General features: G+C 42.5%; 1 protein-coding gene across 2 annotated transcripts in view; it reads right to left on the bottom strand.

Annotated features, from left to right (window-relative positions):
• Positions 1–5,771: 5,771 nt before the first annotated feature.
• The window catches only part of FRMPD4 (FERM and PDZ domain containing 4), a 539,348-nt gene continuing 522,576 nt past the window's right edge, over positions 5,772–22,543 (bottom strand). The window contains exons 11-17 of one of the 2 annotated variants that reach the window (XM_027096577.1): positions 22,063–22,189; positions 19,513–19,602; positions 18,628–18,810; positions 16,431–16,569; positions 10,901–11,968; positions 9,248–10,537; positions 5,772–7,632 (exon numbers count right to left, since the gene is read on the bottom strand). In XM_027096577.1, coding sequence (XP_026952378.1) covers positions 7,628–7,632; positions 9,248–10,537; positions 10,901–11,968; positions 16,431–16,569; positions 18,628–18,810; positions 19,513–19,602; positions 22,063–22,189 — 2,902 coding nt within the window. In that variant the 3' untranslated portion in view covers positions 5,772–7,627. The remainder of the gene's footprint in view (positions 7,633–9,247; positions 10,538–10,900; positions 11,969–16,430; positions 16,570–18,627; positions 18,811–19,512; positions 19,603–22,062; positions 22,190–22,543) is intronic. The other variant, XM_027096576.1, reaches the window with a different exon arrangement.

The raw sequence follows: 22,543 nt of genomic DNA, 5'->3' as shown, positions 1-22,543 counted from the left end.
CGTAACAAAGAAATAAAAAGTGGTTACTCTGGAAGTGAAATTAAAATCAAATGTAAACGGAGTAATAGAAGAAGTAGGTGACTGTGCGAATGTTATCACTGCCCTCATTTGAGATTGTAGATATACAGGCCAGAGGGATGCAGTGAAGGCGAACTTAGTGGCATAAATAAGGGGAGTGTTTGTGATGAAAAGGATGAAGCTGTCCCCGAGGAAGTGACACCAGGAAAAAAACACTCACATTAAGGAACTCTTAGAGATACTGCACAACACTGAAAGCCCCAATGATAAAACATTGGAAGCCGATCCACATTTAGAAAGGAGTATGAAAATTTGCCAAAGCATAGAATAGATGCTCATTGCATACTGTAAGTTACATGCAGAAAAGGCAAGCACTGTTCAAACTACTCTTTATGAGGTTTTACAAAATGACCCATTTTAATTCTCAAAGTTTCCAATGTTTTAAATTACTGTGTACAGGTACTAAATAAATAGGCATTTTACTATATTTTTCATATCCCTATACATTTATAAATGATAGTAAGAGAATGATATTTTGACAAAAATCTTTGTAAGTCACAGAACAATTGTAATTTTTTCTGATTATTAAGTTCACTTTACACATTTTGGGCTTGCATGGTCATCTTTACAGTCCTGCACCACCATGCAAAGTGAAGACCGCCTATACTTACTTCGAACCCCTCCTTTCTTAAGGAATAACAAAGGATTATCCATTCTAGAATGGGCACTCCCTTTTTGGCAGGGACCATGTCAATCATATTCATCACTGTACCCTGCCTCTAGCACCTAGCACAGCGTTTGCCCAGATTAGGACGTTGTTAAGAGCTATTTGAACGAATGAATGGACTCATCCTGGGAGGGGGTGACAGAAAGAAGTCATAAGTCATTTAGTCAAAGGGCAAGATGTGCAAAGGGTACTAATTCAAAAGGAAAACAGAAGAACTATTACTTGGTTGGAGGTTACCAAGAAGGCTCAGCTTCCTGAATCCTACCTATATCTACTGCGAAGCTAATTCTGCCTAACGTTGCACATGATGGTAGTGCAAACGGCATTCTGGACCAGAATTTTGGTTTAGACTATAGAGGGGAACATGAGGGGAATTCCCTGGTGGTCCAGTGGTTAGGACTCTGCGCTTTCACTGCCGAGGGCCCGGGTTCAGTCCCTGGTTGGGGAACTAAGATCCCTCAAGCCTTGTGGCACGGCCCCCCCCCAAAATATATATATATATTTATTTAATATATATATTTTTTTATTTTAATGCTTCAAAATTAATGTGTAACATAAAATTGAGATGCAATTATAAATATGGTGGAAAGATTACGGAAAGTTCACCCAAAGGCAGCAGGTTAATTTCAAGTTGAATGGTGAAATAAGCTACTTGTGATAATTGGTTATCTATTTCCCTCAGCTAAGCAGGATTTAATTAATTCCATTATTTTCTGCAGCAGAAACAGTTGATAAAGACATGGATTGTTCTTCCATGGATTTCTTATGTACAGGCTTCGAAATTTATTTATTTTTTAAATTAAGATGAATGGATAAAGAAGATGTGGCACATATATACAATGGAATATTACTCAGCCATAAAAAGAAGTGAAATTGAGTTACTTGTAGTGAGGTGGATGGACCTAGAGTCTGTCATACAGAGTGAAGTAAGTCAGAAAGAGAAAAACAAATACTGTATGCTAACACATATATATGGAATCTAAGAAAATAAAAAAGTTTCTGAAGAACCTAGGGTCAGGACAGGAATAAAGACGCAGATGTAGAGAATGGACTTGAGGACACGGGGAGGGGGAAGGGTAAGCTGGGATGAAGTGAGAGAGTGGCATGGACTTATATATACTACCAAATGTAAAGTAGACAGCTAGTGGGAAGCAGCCACATAGCACAGGGAGATCAGCTCGGTGCTTTGTGACCACCTAGAGGGGTGGGAGGGAGATGCAAAGTGGAGGAGATATGGGGATATATGTATATGTATAGCTGATTCACTTTGTTATATAGCAGAAACTAACACACCATTGTAAAGCAATTATACTCCAATAAAGATGTGAAAAAAATAAAATAAAAATGAAAAAATTTTAATACAGTTCTAAAGGTTACTTTCCAATTTTTGAAATGAAAAAGTGAGAGGGGTAGGCTAAGGAATAGGTAGAATAAAAAGTGTCCAACTGAGTGATGTTCAAGTTGTTATGAATAAAAATTCAGTTCAAAAGGTAAGACTCCAACTCTTTGATCTTTCAAAGCTGAGAAGCTATTTCTGTAATCTGACTTGAAAGTTTTATCATAGTTTTTGGACTGCCAGAGGGGAAACTTGCACTGAAATCCATAAAACCAAACTGAAAACTATTCTCACAGACAGATACACACACCTATCTACTCAAACACCTGTCCGGCACCTCTATACACCCAAACACACACACGCACACGCACACACACCCCAAATCAACCACCTTCACGGCAGAGATAAAATCAGGTTAGAGGAGAAAGAACGTAATAATATCCATGTATTTTGATCCCTGTGAAGATTCCTAAATATTTGCAAGAGGTAAGGAATCACGTGAACACAGCTAATTTGCTTTTTTCTCAATTTCAAAAACAGTTAACACAATTATGAACGGTGATAATCAGTCCAAGAGAACAAACTTTTCCATTGCCAAATGGAGAGTAATCCAGGAGGAATAAATTAGTGTGACATCTTGAGTAGCTCAGAAATAACATTCAGAGAACAACTGACATTTAGAAATATATAAAAGAGGAACAGAAATGAAAATTGTCTTTCCTAAGACGAATTATAATGAAAGATGAAATTCATAGCAAAAGGAATCAATCTACTGTAATGTTGCTGTAGCTGGTCATTTCAATATTGTCAGTTTTTTTTTTTCTGAAACATAATTTCTTTTGTGATCAGACTAATACCAGCTGGGCTGAGGGGTCTGTGTTAATTTTAATGTCTAAGGCAACTGCATTAGTTGCTGGATTTTACTAGAAGCCTAATACTGTGGCGGTGGTTCATCTGACCCTTCTGTCTTTCCGTGTCAATCAGATCCCTCCAGCCAATCCACTTACACAAACTATGGTGGAACTGAGACTCAGGAGAAGGGCAAATGTGTTCAGACTAACTCTCTGAGTCAAAAGTGAAACTCCGAAACACGTACAATAATGATAACAATAGCACAGATATAGAAAAAAGTTGAAAGCAGATGGCCCAAATTGTTGACAACGACTGTCTTTGGGGGTTGGGTTTATAGGAATTTTCACTTTCTTCATCATTTATTTCTGTAACATATTTATTTGGTAATATTAGGGAATTATTAATTTTAAAAAGTGTGAAAATGGCATTATGATTATGTTTAAAAATTCTTATCTATAGGAAGTGCTTACCGAAATATTCATGGATTAAGTGCTATGATGTCTGGGATTTGCTTCTACATACAGTTTGGAAGGAGGTGCCTAGAAACAGAGAAAAGATTGGGCATGAATGGGTGTGTGATGAGTACACATTGATTCATTATATGATCGTGCCTATCTTTATACATGTTTGAAAGTTTTATAATAAAGGATGAATAAAAATGATAGGCGGTACACCTGGAAAAATAGGCTGGGGACTAAATGTAAAAGACCTCAGGGACAAGGAAGTTTCACTCTCTGCTTCAGTGGTCTCCGAACTTTAGTGAGTGCAACCCTACCTGCGACAATATTATTGCACACATGCATCAGGCATATGCTTATTAATTAATTGATTTATTTAAAATGATGTACATATACCACTGTACTCTTATGCCATTATAAAACATACACAAACATAAAAAAGGCTAGATAAAAATAAACACAAGTAGCATTCTAATACATTCTTCCTACACTCTAGTGGGCCTGGACCCCACTTAGGAGCAGCACATTTAGCGACTGGGGGGCTCTTGAGGTTCTCTAAGTAGTAAAGAGTTTGTTTATAAGAAACAGAAATTTACTGGAGCACCCAAAGGTAATGGGAGATTGGTTAGAAAGACCCAGAGCTATTTCACTGAGGCCTCCCGAAGAACTGAAATGGACTGGGATGGTGTTCTAACTGGACATGTGATCGAACAAGGATCATCACTTCCTTGTATATTTCTTTTATACATATGCAATACACTCATGTATTCTGCACAGAGTCAGGATACGATATGCGTATAAAACAAACAGCCCCTACATATTACCTTGGGCAATATATTTAACGCAATGCTTATGATGATAATAATATCTAACACTGAGTACTTACTCTTTGCCAGGTATTGCAGTAAGAACTTTATATACATAATTTTACTTAAAACTCGTGACAATCCTATGGAAATAGATCTTATTATTGACTTCCATATTACTAGAAGGAACTTGAGACTGAGGAAAATTGACTAGCTTTCCCAAGATGAAAGGGCTAGAAAATGGCACAGTCCAAATTTAAATGAAGAAGTTCCTGACCCCAAACCACATGTCCTTAACTACGAAACTATATTGCCTCCATAGGGAATTAATGATAGTGTCCAAACCATAAGATCGTCGTGATGATTAAATGAGATAAGATATATGATATGTTTAGCACAACGTCTGACATAGAACACAATCCTATATTAATATGTATTTGCGTATACAGAACATTTACCAAAAATTTCCACAGTAAACATCATTAATATTTCTCACTATCAAACACCAATATTTATAACTGTAATCAAATAATGTTTTATTATTTAAACATTATAATAACACGTCTAAACTCCTTTTGTTTGCTACCACCTATAAATATGTGTGGCTTTTGTTATTGAGTCTCTACGGAACAACTGACGAGAGAGACAGCAACTGGGGACTGTGTTATGCCTACAGAAATGGAAATATTTGCACTGGGCACACTCCTGTCATATTCTAAGAAGCCACCTACGTAAATAGGAGTGCGTGTAGCTTGAGCACTAAAAGAGCCACGAAGTACATATGTACATATCAACTTTATTTTACAATTGCAGACTTTGCATCCTTTTGCTTTGACCCAAAGATACATTTTTAGAGAGACGATGGTTCTAAAAACTTCTTTGCATTCCGTCAGGTTCACTTGAAGCGGTCAAGTTTACCACTCTTTTTCTTTCCCCCTCAGCTTTCACATTTCTATCAGCCAATCCAGATTAGAACATTTCAAAAATACTTTTATTATTTATTTAAGTATGGCTTCCATATTAGAGTAACTATCTTTCCCCGATTTTCTGGAACATTCCAGATTTGAAATTTTGTCCCAGTGTTAGGTTGTCATTGCAAATTTGGTTGGAAGCATTGGCTCCCGTAGAGGTGATGCACGAAGCTCTTTGCTTTACGTTACTGGACCTGCATTTACTTGTGAGGATCATTAAATGTTCCTTTTTATAATTTTGCAAATACTTTACTAAATGTTCTGTCACCCTGAAGGGAATTCTAGAGAGATGGTGTCTTTGGTTTGTATATTTTGACACTGAGTCAAAGCAGATCTCTCTTTTCATCAAACAATTTAATTTTGGTATTATTAACTCCTTTCCTTGTGTGCAATTAGATAGTCCCTAAGTAGGTATTACCCGGGAACCTGTCCATCATTCCCCCTGTTCTTCTATTTGGGAAGTATTTTAATTCTAGAAACATCACGAAGAGCATTTGTGTTGACACAATAGAATCCACTCCCACCCCATTTCTAGCCCAAATGGCGTAAGCCAAAATGAAATATGTAGGATTCCTGGAAAAAAGCATCAGATAACCAAACACTATGAGCAAAAAATTAATTTATTATATATATTCTCTAATAATTCATAATAGCTTTTTGAATTTTAAATGTCTTTTTGCTATTTCCAATGCTTAAAAATCATAGTTTTAAAACATAAGTACTGTTTTATATACATTGTGATTTTTCTTTTCTTTTTTACTTCTAAATATGAATGATATGGTCTCCAAGTATCCACTTGGAAGGAAAGGGGATAGGATTCATTGTTTTGCTCCAACACAGCAGAATTTAACGTTTCACATCACATACCTGGAGTTTCGACTATATGAAAAATAGCCAAATATCACCACTTCCTTGTATATTTCTTCTACATGTGTATATATGTATAATAGAAACAGAATACATCTGGATTAGTACATTTCAACTTTTCATCAATGTGACTTTTATCTCCTATTTCATATAAAATAACAAAATATACAGAGAGAAGAAAGGAGACATCTGTTCATCATACACATAAAGTAAATAAAAGTTCATGTATGGCTTTGCAAAGGTAGATTATGACGTGACTTTCATACTTTATTTATTTAAAAGCATCTTGAGAGAACGTGTTAGTGTGCTTACGAGAGCGGCCATGGTGGTTGAATGTCGCATTGAGAGTCCAACATTGGGATCCCCAGTGGTCTTTCCAGTGGCTGCCTCGGCAGCTTTCAGGAGACAGATGTAGTTTATGACCACTTCATCGATCTTCGCTACAATTTCCTGCCGCTGTGTTTCTGAGTTCACAACTTTAACTAATCGCATGCAGGCTTCTGTTAGGCAACAGAGCACTTGAAAGCTGGAAGTCATAGCTAGGAGCATCTCCTCTGGACTTTTCTCGGCCATTGCCATTTTCCTGCAGGCACTCCCCAACTGTCTGGACTCAATGGATAACAGCTGCTTGTACTGAGAAAGTGTTAGGTCATACGCTTCAAGGCGTGACTCCCCTTTCTTCCCCTTGGTTTCCCTGACAAGGCAGAGCAGCTCATTGGCATCATTTTGGGCTGCGAGGAACCCATCGGGCATTGCATATGTGCTCTCCTTAAGGGCATTTATCCTTGCAATCCGGGCATCAAAAGTCAGGTTGCTGAAGTCCACATCATCTGGGCCACTCAAGTCTTCGGCCCAGACCTTCAGAACTGAACCTCTGGACAGCTCCCCTCCTTGCTCCTGAATTCCGACAGCCAGGGGTGGGCTGCTTGGGTCTGGCGTGGCTTGAGTCATCTGTGGTCGAAAGAGGCAAGAGACGTGGTGATCGACCTCTCTCTGCTCTTCGTCCTCATCACCATCTTCATCCTGCCCTCCGTTCAGGAAGCAGTAGCTGAAAGGTCCCCGGCATCTCCAATTGCTGCCTTCCAGCTTCCGCAAGGGCAATGTCCTGTACAGCTTTGAGTTTTTGTGAGCCGCTGGGGACCTTTTGTGAACTTTCCCCTCAGAGCTAAAGTGCATCGAGCTTTGGGAAAAACTTTTGGTGAGCTTCTTCCCTAGGGGGAGCTCTGCGTGCCTTTCTGAACTGGCCTCCTGTGCTTCTGTGATACCTGGACACTTTAAGCTGACTGCACCTTTGCTCCTCTCCCGGAAGGTCTCCAAACTTACAGATCCCGAGAGGATACTGCTGCTACGTCTCAGAGCCCTCTGGCTGGGGGGTGTCCTGAGGCTCCCCCCTCGCAGATCCAGTGGCCGCCAGCTCACAGCCTCTCCGTAGGCCTGGTTTGCTTGGGAGAAATCAGCAGGGTCTCGATTTGGAATTGGCACCTTTGATTCCGAGTGAACGTTTGATGGTAGCAGGGTGGGATCAGCTTTAGGATGTTGAGGCCAAGCTGAAGGCATGCCTCCTCGTCTCTCCTTCCCAGGCTCTGTCAAAGCTACACTAGGGGTAGTAGGAAAACAGAGAGAATCATTAAGCACCTCATGGGTGGTCATTTTTACTAAATCTCTATGCGATGTCTGTCATCTCCCAAGGATGTACTCGAGAAGAACTACCATCTGCCAGGGTCGACCTGCTTTCCAAAGACGGCCTCCTGAAATCTTTAATAGATTTCAATTTTAATATATTTTAAGAAATACTAGAGTCTCTTATTCCTGAAACGATTGATTCATTTGGCATTGTCTAGAAACCCCAAATGTTTTGAGGGAGACAGTGGAATTTTGTCAATTGCCTTGTTCCCGATATTTATCTATTAAAGCTTAGACACGTAATGAGCAAACACACGTCTTACATACAGATTATTCAACCGTGTTTACGACATTTAAGCTCCATTTCAAGGAGTCAGGTTAATCCTGGCATCGGTTACCTTCCTAAAAAGAAGTGGCCTAATTTAATTAATGCAAATTAGGTATCTTCGCCTTTTAAAGAGGACCCCGTGAGGTTCGCCTGGTACAGGGTTTGAAGTTGAGACACTGGGAAAGTCCCAGAAAAGTTGTCATGTGGGGACAATGGCCTCCACCTCACAGAATTTTTGTGAGAAGCAAGAGGAATAGGTTAGGTGAAAGCTCTTTGTAAACTGCAAAGTGGCCTTTAATGAGTTTAGAGGTACAGATGCTAGTTGGGAGATGAGTTTGGTAACATTCATAGATGGGTTTCCCAAGGCAGGTGAAGCCAGTGGTGAGTTTTGAGCAAGGAGATAATCTTAAAATGGCGGGAATGGAAATTAACCAATATAAGGTCTCACTAACATCTATTGACCTACATGGAAAAGACACTGCTGAGGATATAATTTGAAATTGCAAAGTATGAAATAGTGTCTGCTTTTGCCACAGGATGGCCGGCCAAGTGGATCTCGGAGACGGATAGGTGCCCACTGGGTGGCAGAATGGTGAAGGCGGGCACAGAAGGTGGCTGTGTTCGTGTTTCTACCTGGCGTCTATATTTTATTATTTGGGGGAAAATAAAGCAGCTGATCGTGCATCCCCCCCAAACCTTTTAGACACTGCGGTAGGCCAGATACTTCAGAGTCCTCGTCTAGGAGAGTCTTACAGAGTAGGGAGGGCTCTGGAAGTACTGCTGAGAGGCAAAGGATCTTCCCCAATCTCTCCCGCCTCCCAGATCCCCTGCCCTATTTTCCTTCCTTGCCTCTCAAAAAGGAAATGGCAAAATGAGAAATTCGACGTCTTGAGAAGGAAATCAAACTTTTGCGATTCTAGGCAATACGATCTTATAACTAAAAGTTGCACTGGGTGCTGCTAAAAGTCTACATTTAGAATTTAGGGAAAGAATGTTTGCTCCATCAAATTCTAAAAGCAAGACAGAGCAGGAAGCTAAAGGCCAGAAATGCCATTTCCACTACTGTCCAGACCTAGAAGTGCCAGTATTTATTCAACACTGGGGGAACAATGATTTGACACTTAACCTGGCCACAGTTCTGCAGCCTTTTTAAAAAACCCTTTTCCTTTTCCTCCAGACTTTCTATTTTTAGGTTTGTTGTAAATTTGGTTTACGTGCTCCTGGCGGGTAACGCAGAGCGCTAAATCCGTCATTGCTGTACCTGTGGTTTCCTTAATCTTGGGGAGTCGATGACATCCGTCTCTCAAAGTGCCAAACAGGGGTTCGGCGTTAATGGCCGTGTGCAGGGCAGGCACTGTCATCCGTGGACACATCCCTTCTGTCTGTGGGTGTAATTCCTTAAAGGCGGCTCCGTGGCTGGGAAGCCCGGTGGCTCTCTCCTCGGAAGGAAGGTAACTCACGCCTTTCCCGGCAGCCTCAGGAATCAGGTGCTTCCCCATGGAGGGGCAGAGCGGGGACTCCACCGGAGTGGCACAAGTGCTGCTACTGCTACCCGTGCCACAGCCTGCGTCCACCGAGGAGCCTTGAGAGCTCTGCAGAGAAAAATGGCCCTCGCTCTGCAACGACGACATCCGCTTGGCCAAGTGGTAGTCACAAAGGCGGCCCACGCTCTCCTCCGCCTCGGGGAGCTTGGAAGGATGGTCACAGGTGGACGGGTCAGCATCGTCCGGGTTACCTAAGTCTTTGGCTGAAGACACACAGGTCACCTCTGTTAAGAAGTGGTCCCGCTGGCCAAGTCCTGAAACCTCAACGGCTTCTCCATCAGGAGCCCCATCATCCTTCCCTTCGGTCTCTGTGGTTCCCACAGCCAAAGCTCTGGGAAAGGTTATCCCTGTTGCTGCTTCCAACCCACTTTTTTCAGCCATAGGCCCCTCAGTGGCCACATACCATCTCTGGCTGTCCTTGCGAAAGGCAGTTCTCTCCAGGTTAAAAGTGCTCAGGTGTTGACTGTCCCTTGAAGACACACTAGCAAATTGACCTTTGGCGTCCTCCTCCACGTCTGCCGTTTTGGTCCCCTGCTGTTTTTTCCCCGGCATGCTCCCATTAAGGGATGCTTTCCCCTCCCCGTCGGCCGGCTGGCTTTTCCTTTTGCTGGTGCAGGAATATGCCATCGGCCCAATGTGCAGTTTGCCAAAATAGTCAGTGACTGACTTAGTCTCCATGGTTTCGGGCTCCATCTCCACGTGGCCCGAGTGAAGGATCTGCTTGGAAGGCACAACTTTGGGCGGGAGGTCGCTCACTGGACGGGGAGTGAGGGCGTGGGAGGCCTTCGGAGGCAAGGCCCCAGGTGGGCTTTTGGAGGTGGGGAACTCTGTCTGCTCTTCCGCAAGGGGGTGGTAGCCTTCGTGAGTGGCCAAGAACATGCGGGAGAGGTTTTCTGACTGCTTCTGGGCCGTGGCCAGTTCAGAACTCTCCGTCATTTCCGAAGAGTTAGTTTCATTGCCCGAGTCTGACGAGGACTCGGGACTATAAGCCCGCAAGATGGCTACACCTGCAGGCCGTAAAAAACAAGAGCCGGTTAATGGATGCATCACAGGCACTAGGAGACATGTAAGAAAATGGGGCTCATTATTATTAAAAAAAAAAAAGCCAACTTTTTCCCTTTTCAGTAAGGACTCTGAGTTTATTGCACAGTTGTTCCGGAAATGGGGGGAAAAAAACGTGCCACGTGTTTTAAAAAAAGAACAACCAAGGACACCACACACACAAAAACCCCACGATGGTAGTTTCAGCACGTTTAGGAAACGGGACATGCGTGACATGAAGGACACATGACAGGACTCCAAGGGCGGATGGCTTGCAAGGATGAAATGATATGGCTATCAGTGAATAAATGTAACAATCGTGAAAGAACCTGAATTGTCACTGGTCTGCTGATCTTCTGACACGGACAGAGCTTCTAGAGTGTCCAGCGTGGAAACGACGGCGCTATCCAGGCCCTTCTCACACTTGCCCTCGGCGCTGGTGGGCACAGTGTCGATAAGGGACACGGGGATCTCGTCGTTCTGCAGGGTGCCGCCTGCCTCCTTGTCCCCCAGGAAGGGAGCGGCCTGGCCGTGACAGTCCTCCTCGTCGGAACTATCTCTGAAGCCAGGTGGAGGCGCGGCAATAGCCATGTTCAAGGAACGCAGCAGGAAGTCGTCCTCGTTGTCGTCCCCCTCGGGCGGGGGCAGGGACGTGAGGTCAATGATGTCATCGCTTGACCCAGACAGGTTGAGGATGGCCGGCTGGTTCATGTCTCCCACCACGAGGTCCTCCTCGCAGCTCACGTCATCCTCGTCCTCCGCGTCGTCGGCGTTCTCCGCGTAACAGATGTCGTGCAAGAGGGGCTCCTCTATGCCCTGGGCAGCCTCGAAGTTCTTCACGTCGCCTATGTTTGCATACACAGAATTGGCCACGAACTGGATGCCCTCTGCGTCTGGAGTGAGATCCAGGCTCTTCGTGTCATTGGCACCGCTGATGTAGAGATTCCTCTGCTTCTCCAGCAGTTCTGGACTCTGGTCCAGCAGTCTTTCATAGCCGAGAGTCGGGGGAGTGATACCATCATCCAAGGCGAGATCTCCAAAAATAAAGGACACTTTAGCTCCTCTTGGAGGCTCCTGTGCTTTCTTTAGAGCTTCTGGTCCTGAGAGAGTCAACAGGGACCGCTGAGCTAGACTTCTGTAGTCTGCCTTGCACGGAGCATCTCCCGGCTGGGTCAGCTGCTGGCTGAGTTCGTCTGAGTTATAGGTGTTGTCCATGTACAAGTGCCGGTGGTGGTCTTTTGGACACAAGGTGCCGTCTGGAATCTCAACTGCCTTCTGCTTTGCATCTATATATGTTATCTGTGCTTCTTGCTCCCCTTCGTCAATGAATGTGGTCACTTGGGGTACACAGTTCCAATCTGGGCCAAGGAGGTTATGCTTTCCTTTATTTTCAGTTCCTAAAGAGAAAGAGTCATGCAAAGACACATTACTGTGCTGTCTGGTTTCTGGGGGGCCTTGTCTCTGTTTCTTAACTTAATGGCTTGTAGCACCACTTTTGTGAATACGGTTGTTATTCAGCTTTCCAAATACGGTGGTGGTCGATTTAGGCTTCAGGTGCAAGGATTTCTTGGTTAGGAGAATTGATACTGCAGAAAATAGAATTGCTATTTGATAAACAGAATACCATCCGAGAGTAGGGAACTACAGCTTACTTCCATCTGATCTCTGATTCTAGCATTAAAAGGCCTCATTTATGTCTATAAATGTGAATATACAACATGCCTTTAAAAATCCTTAAAGGCGATAGTCCAATAGGCTGTCATTCCAGAAAACGGATTGCCCTTTTCTTTGTAAAGTGAGAGCTAACATTTCCCGCTTTGTATAGGGAGATGTTGGACTTTTCCCTCATTGAGTTAAGAGAAGGTCAAGGATCCTCATACTTCTACCACGTATTTTAGGAAATACTGTAACGATAAGGTAATAATAAATATATACATATAATGTATATTAATAAAAACTATAATACTACATATTGCAATGGCGGCACCAAAACTTCTCTCTTTAGCCTTCTCCTGTCCTTGTGGGTGTGCGTATTTTTTACACATAAATGCCAGTACGCGTGCCTGTAAGCACACACGCACACAGGTAGGACGTACAAGGTGGAGCATTCGCAGGTAATGCACCCTCTCTGCTATTTCTACGCATAGTTAATACTTTGATGAATTTCCATTTCTACTTGTATCGTGAAAACTCCTGAAGATTTGTTTGTTGTTCTTCAAAACTGCAAAACTCTGATTTAAATCTCATTGTTTTGTTTGATCTTCAAGAGTCTTCCAATAGAGAACTCGGCTGTGGAGATTTTGCTCTGATATTTACCAAGACAGGGCAGCGAGTCATTGTGTCAATATTGCTTTGTCAATTCCAGAGGTGACATTTTGAGGAAATGTTAGGGTCACAAATTGTCCCATTTGTTTCCTCAAATTGCCCTCTGGCCCAAGTTTGAATAATACTGAAATCAGATATACAAGAGATATGGGAAAAAAAATCAGTTTTACTGAAGAGGTTTTGGCTCTCTCCCAAATATACGATGGACTCAATGCTGCACAATGTTCCGAGTCATTTTATTCAATACATATATTTTTATGAAGAGCAGGTAAAGATGAAATTTTGAAGACACTGAGTTACACACCAGCCATACTTACGTGCTACCTTATAATAAATACACCTGTCGGGGTTCAGCACTGTTTTATTAACCATGACATGGATTATGACTGGCTCTGTGTGAGTGAGTGAGTGAGTGAGTGAGTGTGTGTGTGTGTGTGTGAGTGTGTGTGTGTGTGTGTGTGTGTGTGAGGAGTGTCGATTGTTGGGAGGAGGGACAGTGGTTCAGCAAAGTTGTGAGACAGCTCTGGGTTTAAACCAGGGCTTGGCAAATTTTCTCTGTAAAGGGAGGGCCAGATAGTAACTATTTTAGGTTTTGTGGGCCAACAGCTCAGTTGAGCAACTACTCAACTCTGCTGTTGTAACACGAAAGGAGCCATAGATGACACATAAGCAAGTGGATGTGGTGACTTGAATGGTGACCCCCCCGCAAAAGCTAAGAATGTGACTTTATTTGGAAAGAGTCTTTGCAGATATAATTAAGGATCTTGAGATGAGATCCCCCCGAATTATCTGTGTAGGGCCCTAAATTCCAATGGAAAGTGCCCTTATAAGAGAAAAGCACAGGGAGATTTGGGCCACACAGAGGAGGAGGGAAGACCGTGGGAAGACAGAGGCAGAGACTAGAGTCATGCAGCTACAAGGAATGCTGATGGCCACTACAGCAACAGGAAGAGCCAAAGAAAGACTCTCCCTGGAACCTCTGGAGGGGGCATGGCCCTGCCAATGCCTCGATTTTGGACCTCTAGCCCCCCCAAACTGTGAGAGAACAAGTTTCTGTTATGTTGTCCCCAAGCTTGTGATACTTTGTTACGGCTGTCCCAGGAACCTAATACGATGTACAAGTTTCAATGAAACTTTACTCACAAGAACAAGATTTGATCCATGGGCCACACTTTGCCCACCCCTGGTTTAGACCAACAAGAAATCTGAACAGGTGAGCAGCCTAAAGGCAAAGTTAATAGACTTTCCTAAGGCTCAGAGATGCTTAGCTGTGTGGGTGCAGGGGTTTTGAAAGTACTTGAAGGGTTAATTTTCAAGATAGTGAAGAAGAAATAGGGGCTTACTGTTCCTGGTTAGAGATCTTGACGAAGGCCTTTGATCAATTTGAGACAAGAAGAAAATACATACTCACTCTTGGCTTCCTTCCAGGAGGGTGTACTGATTTGGCTCCTGGAATGATTTTGGAAACACAGAAGGATGTCTCCTTCTAGGGATGAGCTGGCCTCAACAGACTTTGCTCTGTATAGTTTTTGAGTCTCAGGAGATCTCTGGGGAATTTCTGAGGAGAAGGGAGCCCTTTCAGCCATGAGAGGATGCTAAGTCCCGAGCTGCAGCTCTGCTTGGGTCAACCAGTTGCTTTTTTGGAGTGTGCCATCTCTCGCACTTGTCCTCCCTTATTAAACACACACACGCACACACGCACTCCTGCTTGCGTGTGCTATTTGGAACATGTGCCCTCACCCTCCTTCTCACTGTCGAACCGAGAGAAACTACCGAGAGGTTGAAGTTCCAGTCTCTCTCCACAGTAATATAATACTTTTTGGAACTAAGTTTTTGCCTCTTGCAACTTTATTCAACATCACATTGTGAGCCACTATATATAAAGCGGACAGAACTGAGGCCCCTCGGTTCTGTAACCATTTGTAGAATGGCAGGTTTGGCTTTCTTCTTGCACCCGTACAATCTTAACAGTCCATGGAGAAAAGGTTTGATTTTCACAAGAAACTTTACGGTTTTAAGATTTAAGATTTTCCAGTGTGAAAGGATTGTGTTAAATTGTGGAACTGCTCTTCACAATGTCAAGCGTCAGCGTTCAGTTGCTCTAAATCTCCTCGCTCAATGAAAACATGTGGTCGTAAAAATATTTACCACCTCCTTTTTGAACCTACTTATTTTTAATCATTTGTGTCTCTTAGAAGCAACAGACACTTCGAGGTGGGGTGGGATGAAATCTAGCCGCAAGTCCCAGCTGCCGTCCAGCACACCTTGCTCACCTCTCTTTCTCTCTGGTTTTCCTTTACCCTTTGACGGCAACTGTTTCCACTTAACCAACCGTCACAATAAACTGCATGCCAGTCTGTCTGTGTGTGTGCCTAGCTACGTATTACTATATATCCATGGAATAATTTCTGTTTTCTGCTAAGTTTAAAACTAGGGGATCTTCCTCCCCTTCTTTTTCCTTTCCCCCTTTTCTCTCAGTAACAGTGACAACAAAATTTGTTCTTAAGAATTTCCCTTTCTTTTAAAAGAAACCCTAATTATGGAGCCCCTGATTATACTTTTTCATGGGTCAGTAGCTCTGGCTTGAATGGTAGGGTCTGTCCATCAGCCATATTTCCTGAGGGTCCACTACAGATGGAGGAAAAAGTTCAAACACTGAAGAAAAAGGTTCTAGAACATGCAAACTATTATATATAGAATGGATAAACAACAAGGTCTTACTGTATAGAACAGGGAACTATATTCTATATCCTGTGATAAACCATCATGGAAAAGATTATGAAAAGAATGGATATCTGTGTATGACTGAATCACTCTGCTGTGCAGCAGAAATTAACACACGGTAAATCAACTATATTTCCATAAAATAAATTTCCAAAAAAAAAAGTTCTAAAATAAATAAAAACCATCCACCCTCAAAGGAACTATCAGTTCAACAGCTGCAGCCCTGCTTATCCTCACTTTGGAGCTATTTCTCCCTGTCAAGTCGCTGAGATGAATTATTTGATCTTTGCCATTTTGATGCTTCTGCTAAAAAGCTAAAAAGCTAAAGGGCTTCCAGGGTCCCTTCTAGAGCCCGAAGTCCAAGGGCCGGGCGATTCTCAAGTCTCCCTGTTGTAAGGCTCCCAGAATCCTGGCACCTTAACAAGGGACCAGCCCTAAAGCTGGGGGCTCACAGCCCCTACTGGGCATTCCATCCTTAGTTCTCTGGGCCCTGACTCACCTCTAGAAGAATGAGGCAGTAAAAACTTAGCCGTATAGGCTGAGGCCTACACCCTTCACAATAATTAAATCACTGCTTTGGAAGCATGCACCCAACATTGCCAAGTGATGTGTAAAATATGATGGAAAAATCAACATCTTCATCAAAAAAATCTAGACCAAATCAGAAGTAATTGGAGGGTTTTGTGTTAAATTTGGACACTAGATGTTTTTATGTGTATAGTTTTAACTTTTCAAGAAATATCCTTATTATTGTTGTCTGGTGGTGTGGGGAAGGGAGGTCGGTGCCTCGTGAGTTTAGGAAGAGAATACCTGTATCCTGGGTCCCTGCGTTTTTCTTGTTGGCCATGTTAAATATCGACCTCCTGGAATCCACAAGCAGCCGGTAGTATCCAGCCGTTAAGCAGGCCAGGTTCATGGCATCGGAAGATTCCATCAAGAGCGTGATGGGCTACACAAAAGAGAATGTTTTGGTTAAAACCATTCCTCCTTAATAACCTCCCTCAAGGAACGACTACGTTTGTGCTTATGGAATGTGAACAAACGAAGTTTTGGAGCGACTGTTTCACTGAAGAAACGCAAATGGGGGAAAGGTCAGGTATAACAGAGAGCCTGACTGAAAAACGTTCAGGTGACAACATTTTGAAAGGCTAGACATTTGGAACCTTTCCCAAGTCATAATGGATTAAAAAAAAAAAGATTGGCTTTGTTCCAAATAGTTAATATTTTTAAAAGTCATAGTTAAGGAGTCAGTTACTAGTTGTGAACCCGCCATCTGAAAAAAAATCACAGGAAGATTAAGTTTGGGTTCGTGGTGAAAATTCGTGTTGAAGCAAAGCAAAAATCAAGTGGAAATTACTGCTAAGACTGAATGAAAAGTGTCAAAGAGATCCAGGAAAATGACGCTTCTAAAAGAAACTGTAAATTCAGAGGAGGGCAAAACAGACATGGGAGTTGAGAAAAGGCCCTGCCAGAACTTTCTGGAAACTATGAGGTTACCATATAACTGGACGTGGATCTTGGGCATACAGGGAAGCAATTATCCTCGTTGAGTAAGGAAGGGTGGACTTGCTGGTGTGTTCTTGTTGAAAGAGAGAAAGTGAGAGGGAAATAAGGGAGCAAAGAACAAGCAGGCACCCGGAGAGGCACAGAAACAGCGAGATGACAGGCCTCTTGCTTTCACTGCCACGGGTAGCACCCTGGCCTTGGCTGGTGAAACCTAATTTCCACCCAAAGCCCCTATACTACTTGATGTGCTGCCTTTTCCTTCCATTTCAACTGTCGTCTCCCTCCAAGCCACCCCACAATTTTTTTCAGTAGGCAGGAAACCACCCATAGGGTCTTGTCACCCATTTCTGTTGGAGACAGATTATCCCTGTTATCAGGTCTGTGATGACTGCACCCGATATACCCTTTCTTCCACCTGTTTTCCATGACAGGCTATTGTTCTCAGCATCCTCGGTTATGGACCGGGACAGGCACGCCAAGTCTCCTCTTGGACTTTCTTTGCCAGGAAGTCAAGGGCGACGCCCTGGATTCAGCCCACGGAACGCCATGGGCCACGGCCAGCGCGCCTGAGCTGCACGCTCGCCCTTTCACGCTCATCTTTTCCTGCTGCACAGCACACTGAGGCTTCCCTTTGGCTGTGCAGAAGCCCTTTCCCACGTTCTCCTTTACTCTCAAATCTGCCCCTCCCACGCCCTGGTGGGCATGAGGCTGGGAGCGGGTTAGGGGTAGGGGGAGTTCTCAGAGCACTCGTCCTGGGTCACCCTGTTTCCTTTGTGGACTCACTGTCTCTCTTTGGATCCAGTGCCTTTTCTCTCTAGGAACATCAGATACATTAACGCTGCCAAAATCCAATGACTCATCTATTACATACTGGGACAAGAAGGTGGGGACAGGGGACCTGGATTACATCCTGTCAACTTCTGTTTGGGGAGGAAATGTCTGCCCTCTGAGGACAATCTCAGATAGTTGTTTCAAATGAAATGGCCGTGATATTAAAGGGGCCAGATGTTCAGCCAGCACTAATTGCTATAGCATGAAAAGACAGATTGACTAAAATACTCAGTTTTTCCAAAAGAATAAGCACATATGGATGCAACCTAACAAAAGGGAAAGGGGGTTCTGAACAAAGTTGGGAAAAATCTCCCTGACTCTATACAAGAGCCACAGATTCTAGAGAGTAAGTAGGGAGACGTGTCCCCTACTCTCCATGTATGGTTCATGCACTCTGGAGCCGGAAGGGACTTTAGAAATGAACTCACTTGCTTTCTCACGTAGAGATGAAGAAATGGAGCCCAGAGAAAGAGAGTGACTCGTCCCCCAACCACAGAGCTGTCTAGTGAGGACTCGAGCCCTCACACCTGAGTTGGGTGGACTTTTTCTGCACCCGTGGCGCCTTCCATGCGCTGCACATGTTGACATTTTGCCTCTTTATAAATATCTGCAGCACTATCAGGAAGCAAGGCCACGTTCAAGGCCACGTGTCAGTGTCTGAAAGACTTACCTTCACGTCCAGCACATGGAGCTCCACCCTCACCAAGTTCTCCTCTTCAGTAAACATCTCAATCCTATTGACGTGGCTGAAGTCAGCTAAAAGAGCCACTAGATTGGTTTTGGTGTTTATCACGTGGCTTATGCCGTAGCGGGGCCCCACCAGGAGGGTCACTTCTGAGCGCTTTTCTGCCTGCTGAGAAAGAGACGTTGACAAAATATTAAAACTACTAGACCTCTGGGAATTCCTTGGAGGTCCAGTGGTTAGGACTCCACACTTTCACTGCCCGGGGCCCCGGGTTCAATCCCTGGTCAGGGAACTAAGATCCCGCAAGTCACGTAGTACTGCGTCCAATAAATAAATTAATTAATTAAATTAAATAAAAATACTAGACCTCTGAAGCACCAGGCAAAGCTGAACCTGAGAGTCTGTTTTTATAAGATTACATTTTCTTTAGAAAGTATTCCTGGGTTACATTGTACTAAATCATCCAATTAGAAGAACCAGATATATGATTGCAGCGAGGCTCTGATAAAATTATGAATAATGTAGAAAGTAAATGTTATCATAGCACATATATTCATTATCATGAGAAGCTTGTAGAAATGAGGATTTTTTAAAATCATTCTGGCCCAGTGATTTAAAAGGAGGCCATTGTGCGAGTGCATTCTCTCGGCTCTCCACATTTCTTTTTCTAGGGCATTCTGCAGTGGCATTATCTAGCTTAACATTTCTTCTGATATTTTCACACTGGGGTGCAGTCAATTAGAAATAAGGGCTGGAAAAGATTCACAGCTGATTTGCTTTTGTCATCAGACAGCTCATTCAAGACAGCCTAGACAGTGACATTTTGCAGGCCTCTGTGGCTTCCATGAAAAAGCAAGGAAAAGAAATTACCACTAATGTTGCCTTGAACACACGGCCCCCATACAGTCGAAGGTCACTGAGGAACTTGAGATAATGGACCTTGGCTTGAAGTGCGGAGAGCTGAGGAGAGAAAAGAAACCTCAGGTGTTCACTCCATCCGGCGTGATTGTGTTCCGGCTGGACACCAGCCGAAAACAAGGGCAAACGAGAAGGATGCTTCTACTGCCAACAGATGGGGTGTGACAAGGGCTCTTCATGAGGAATGAAAGTAAACTGCTCTGTATTTGGTTTCCTGATCAAGGGCCGCAACAGAACATCTAGATTTAAATCTTTTCGTTTTTGGGGAAAAATATGGATTTGCTGGGCCAGAGCACTCAACAAGTCAGAATGAGAAGATAGAATTCTCCACTGCAATGGGTGCGTGCAGAGTTTGTGGGAGCTGTTTTGAATACACACCTGCAATCCATAGAAAGCCTTTTAAATGGGCTCTTCACTCCCATCTTGTTTCTTCCAGTCTTTGCAAGTTTTCAGGGAAAGTGAACTTTCTGAGCACCAATCATTGTGGAAATGTTTGAACTCACTATCTAGGTCAATTCCAAGAAATGACTCTAAGAATTCAATTTCAAGAATCCATTGATTCAATTCTAAGAATCTATTGAGTTTCATGAATGACTGACAAATGAAATTTTATCCAGGTAAAATTGATCTTTATAAAGACTTAAAAATGCAGATTCCCATATCCTAAAAAAGTACTTGATTGAAAAAAGTCCACGTTTCAATCTAAAATATGATACAAAACTACTACACATGAAATAGATAAACAACAAGGTCCTACTGTATAGCACAGGGAACCGTACTCAATATCTTATAATAAACCATAATGGAAAAGAATCTGAAAAAGAATATATACATATATATATATACACACACACACGCACATATATATGTATAACTGAATCACTTTGCTGTACACCTGAAACACTTTAAATCGACTATACTTCAAAAAATTTTTTTTTAATTAAAAAAAATGAAAGAAAGAAAAAAAGTCCACATTTCATACCAAATGTGCCAGGAAAGTTTGTTAGAGGTGAAATTTTCCAACGAGGTGTAGAACATCAAGTAGCAAGGACTGTAAAACTCTGTTTTCAATTGCAGATAACTTGCCAACTCATTTGTCAACCGTACCTCAATGTGCTATCCTTTATATAATTGTAGTTTAGAACCAATCATCCAGCCGACTTCTTTCAAAAATCCAAAGCACTTTGCAAATTGATTTGAAATCAAACCACTCACTCTTAACTAGAAAAAAAATGACCGTTATAGAAGGACAGTGATAGATAGACTGATCTTAGAGCAGTTATCCAAATTATTACAAAACCAGTGGGCCAGGCTTGGAAGAAAATCACACCAAGTCAATTAAAAGAAAGTAGCTTTGGGCAAGTCAGAACTGATACTTAGAACATCTTGACCCATGACATCCTGCTATATTTCCATAAGCTGAATGCTTACAGAAACTGGGAAGTAAGTCAAAGGTGGCTGATAGTGTGTCAAAGTTGATCACACGTTTAAAAAAGTCATTGGGGGTGAGGAGGGAGCAGAAATAAGTATGTGTCAGCCAGTAAAAAGGACTTAAAATCAGATACTAAAAGACCAAAGAACTAGCCACACAAATGATTTGTATTAGAGTCACACACATTTCTATGGCTGGTATCACTGAGAAACTGTTCTTGGGTTGTCAGACTGTCTCCAATTTTATAGGTCCTGGATTTTAAGGCTCCTTCTCTTTCTGGTTCCTGAAACCCTGTGCTTTTATTACCAATAAACATAACTCTCTATTCTGACCAACAGTATATTTTAAAGTGTCCTTTGTATCTCTTTTACTTGATTAAAAAAAAGGAGAATTTAACACTAATGATGGTGAATGACAGAACTAAGTTTATCTTCTAAAAGTAAGAGATAATTCAGTGGTTGTCAGTTGGGGGTGATTTTGGCAAAATCCAGAGACATTTTTGTTTGTCACGATTGAGGGGGTGGGCGCTACTGACATCTCATGGGTAGAGGACAGCGACGCTGCTAAACATCACACAATGCACAGGACAGCCCTTCTTCTCCAACGAAGAATGATCTGGTCCCCAATGTCAATAGAGCCAAGGTAGAGAAACCTTGGTTTAATTCATGTGGCGTCTAGTCTGCAGGAACCCTTACTGGCTGCTGTGCACTTAAGCTGGTCTGAGTGGTAAGCAAAAATATGATGAAAATATTTTGCAATTCTATCCTCTAATCCCAAGGTCTCAGAGGCTTTGCAAGGTTCTCCTACATGCTCACGTGAACGCACACACAATCCGTACAATAAGGAGTCTGTAGCTTACAAGGAATAAATAGGCCTCCATTAGAATACTGATCTTTCATTTAGTCTTAGAAACATGTTAATAGTTAAAAAAAAGAAGGTTATATAGCGTTACATCCTCTGCAAATCTGGTGCTAAGTATTTTATTCACGGGCTAATTTTAAACATTTTAAAAAATGTATGCAAGCCTCACTTTTAAAAATCCATTTTCTATTAAGATGCAAATGTGATACCTTTTTACCGGGTGGTACCAAGTTTTGATTTGCTTTGACAAGGTGTGAAAGTGCTTTCTTTATGTTCTTCTCTTTCATGCTTTGCAGCACAGCAGAGGGAAGAAAAGTCTCTAATCCCCATTCTTTTCTGCAATAAAGAGCATATCTTTAATTTCACATTCTTGTGATGATTAGATATCTAAGACAAAATGGCACTCTGATGTTTGTTGGAACAAATGAACTCTTGGTAAGGCAGGGAATGGAGACAAGTCCCCAATTACGGAAGCAACTTTTAATTTATATTCAGGAAACATACTATTTGATCATTAATCCATATGTTTGCATTTTAAAAGAAATATATTCTTCACTCTCCAGAGAGAAGGCTAATGAGGCATTTGGTACCAATGGAAATTGAACAGACACTTTATCCAACCCACCTCTGAGTCTCTTAGAGTTCATTCACGTATCTGAGTTTGTACTTCCAACACCAATTTCTCTCCAT

The sequence above is a fragment of the Aethalodelphis obliquidens genome, unplaced genomic scaffold, assembly GCF_003676395.1.
Source record: "Aethalodelphis obliquidens isolate GAN/ISIS:26980383/991018 unplaced genomic scaffold, ASM367639v1 scaffold104, whole genome shotgun sequence".
Classification (NCBI taxonomy): domain Eukaryota; kingdom Metazoa; phylum Chordata; class Mammalia; order Artiodactyla; family Delphinidae; genus Aethalodelphis; species Aethalodelphis obliquidens.
The sequence above is the reverse complement of the archived record's forward strand: the minus strand, read 5'-3'. Positions and strand labels throughout refer to the sequence as shown.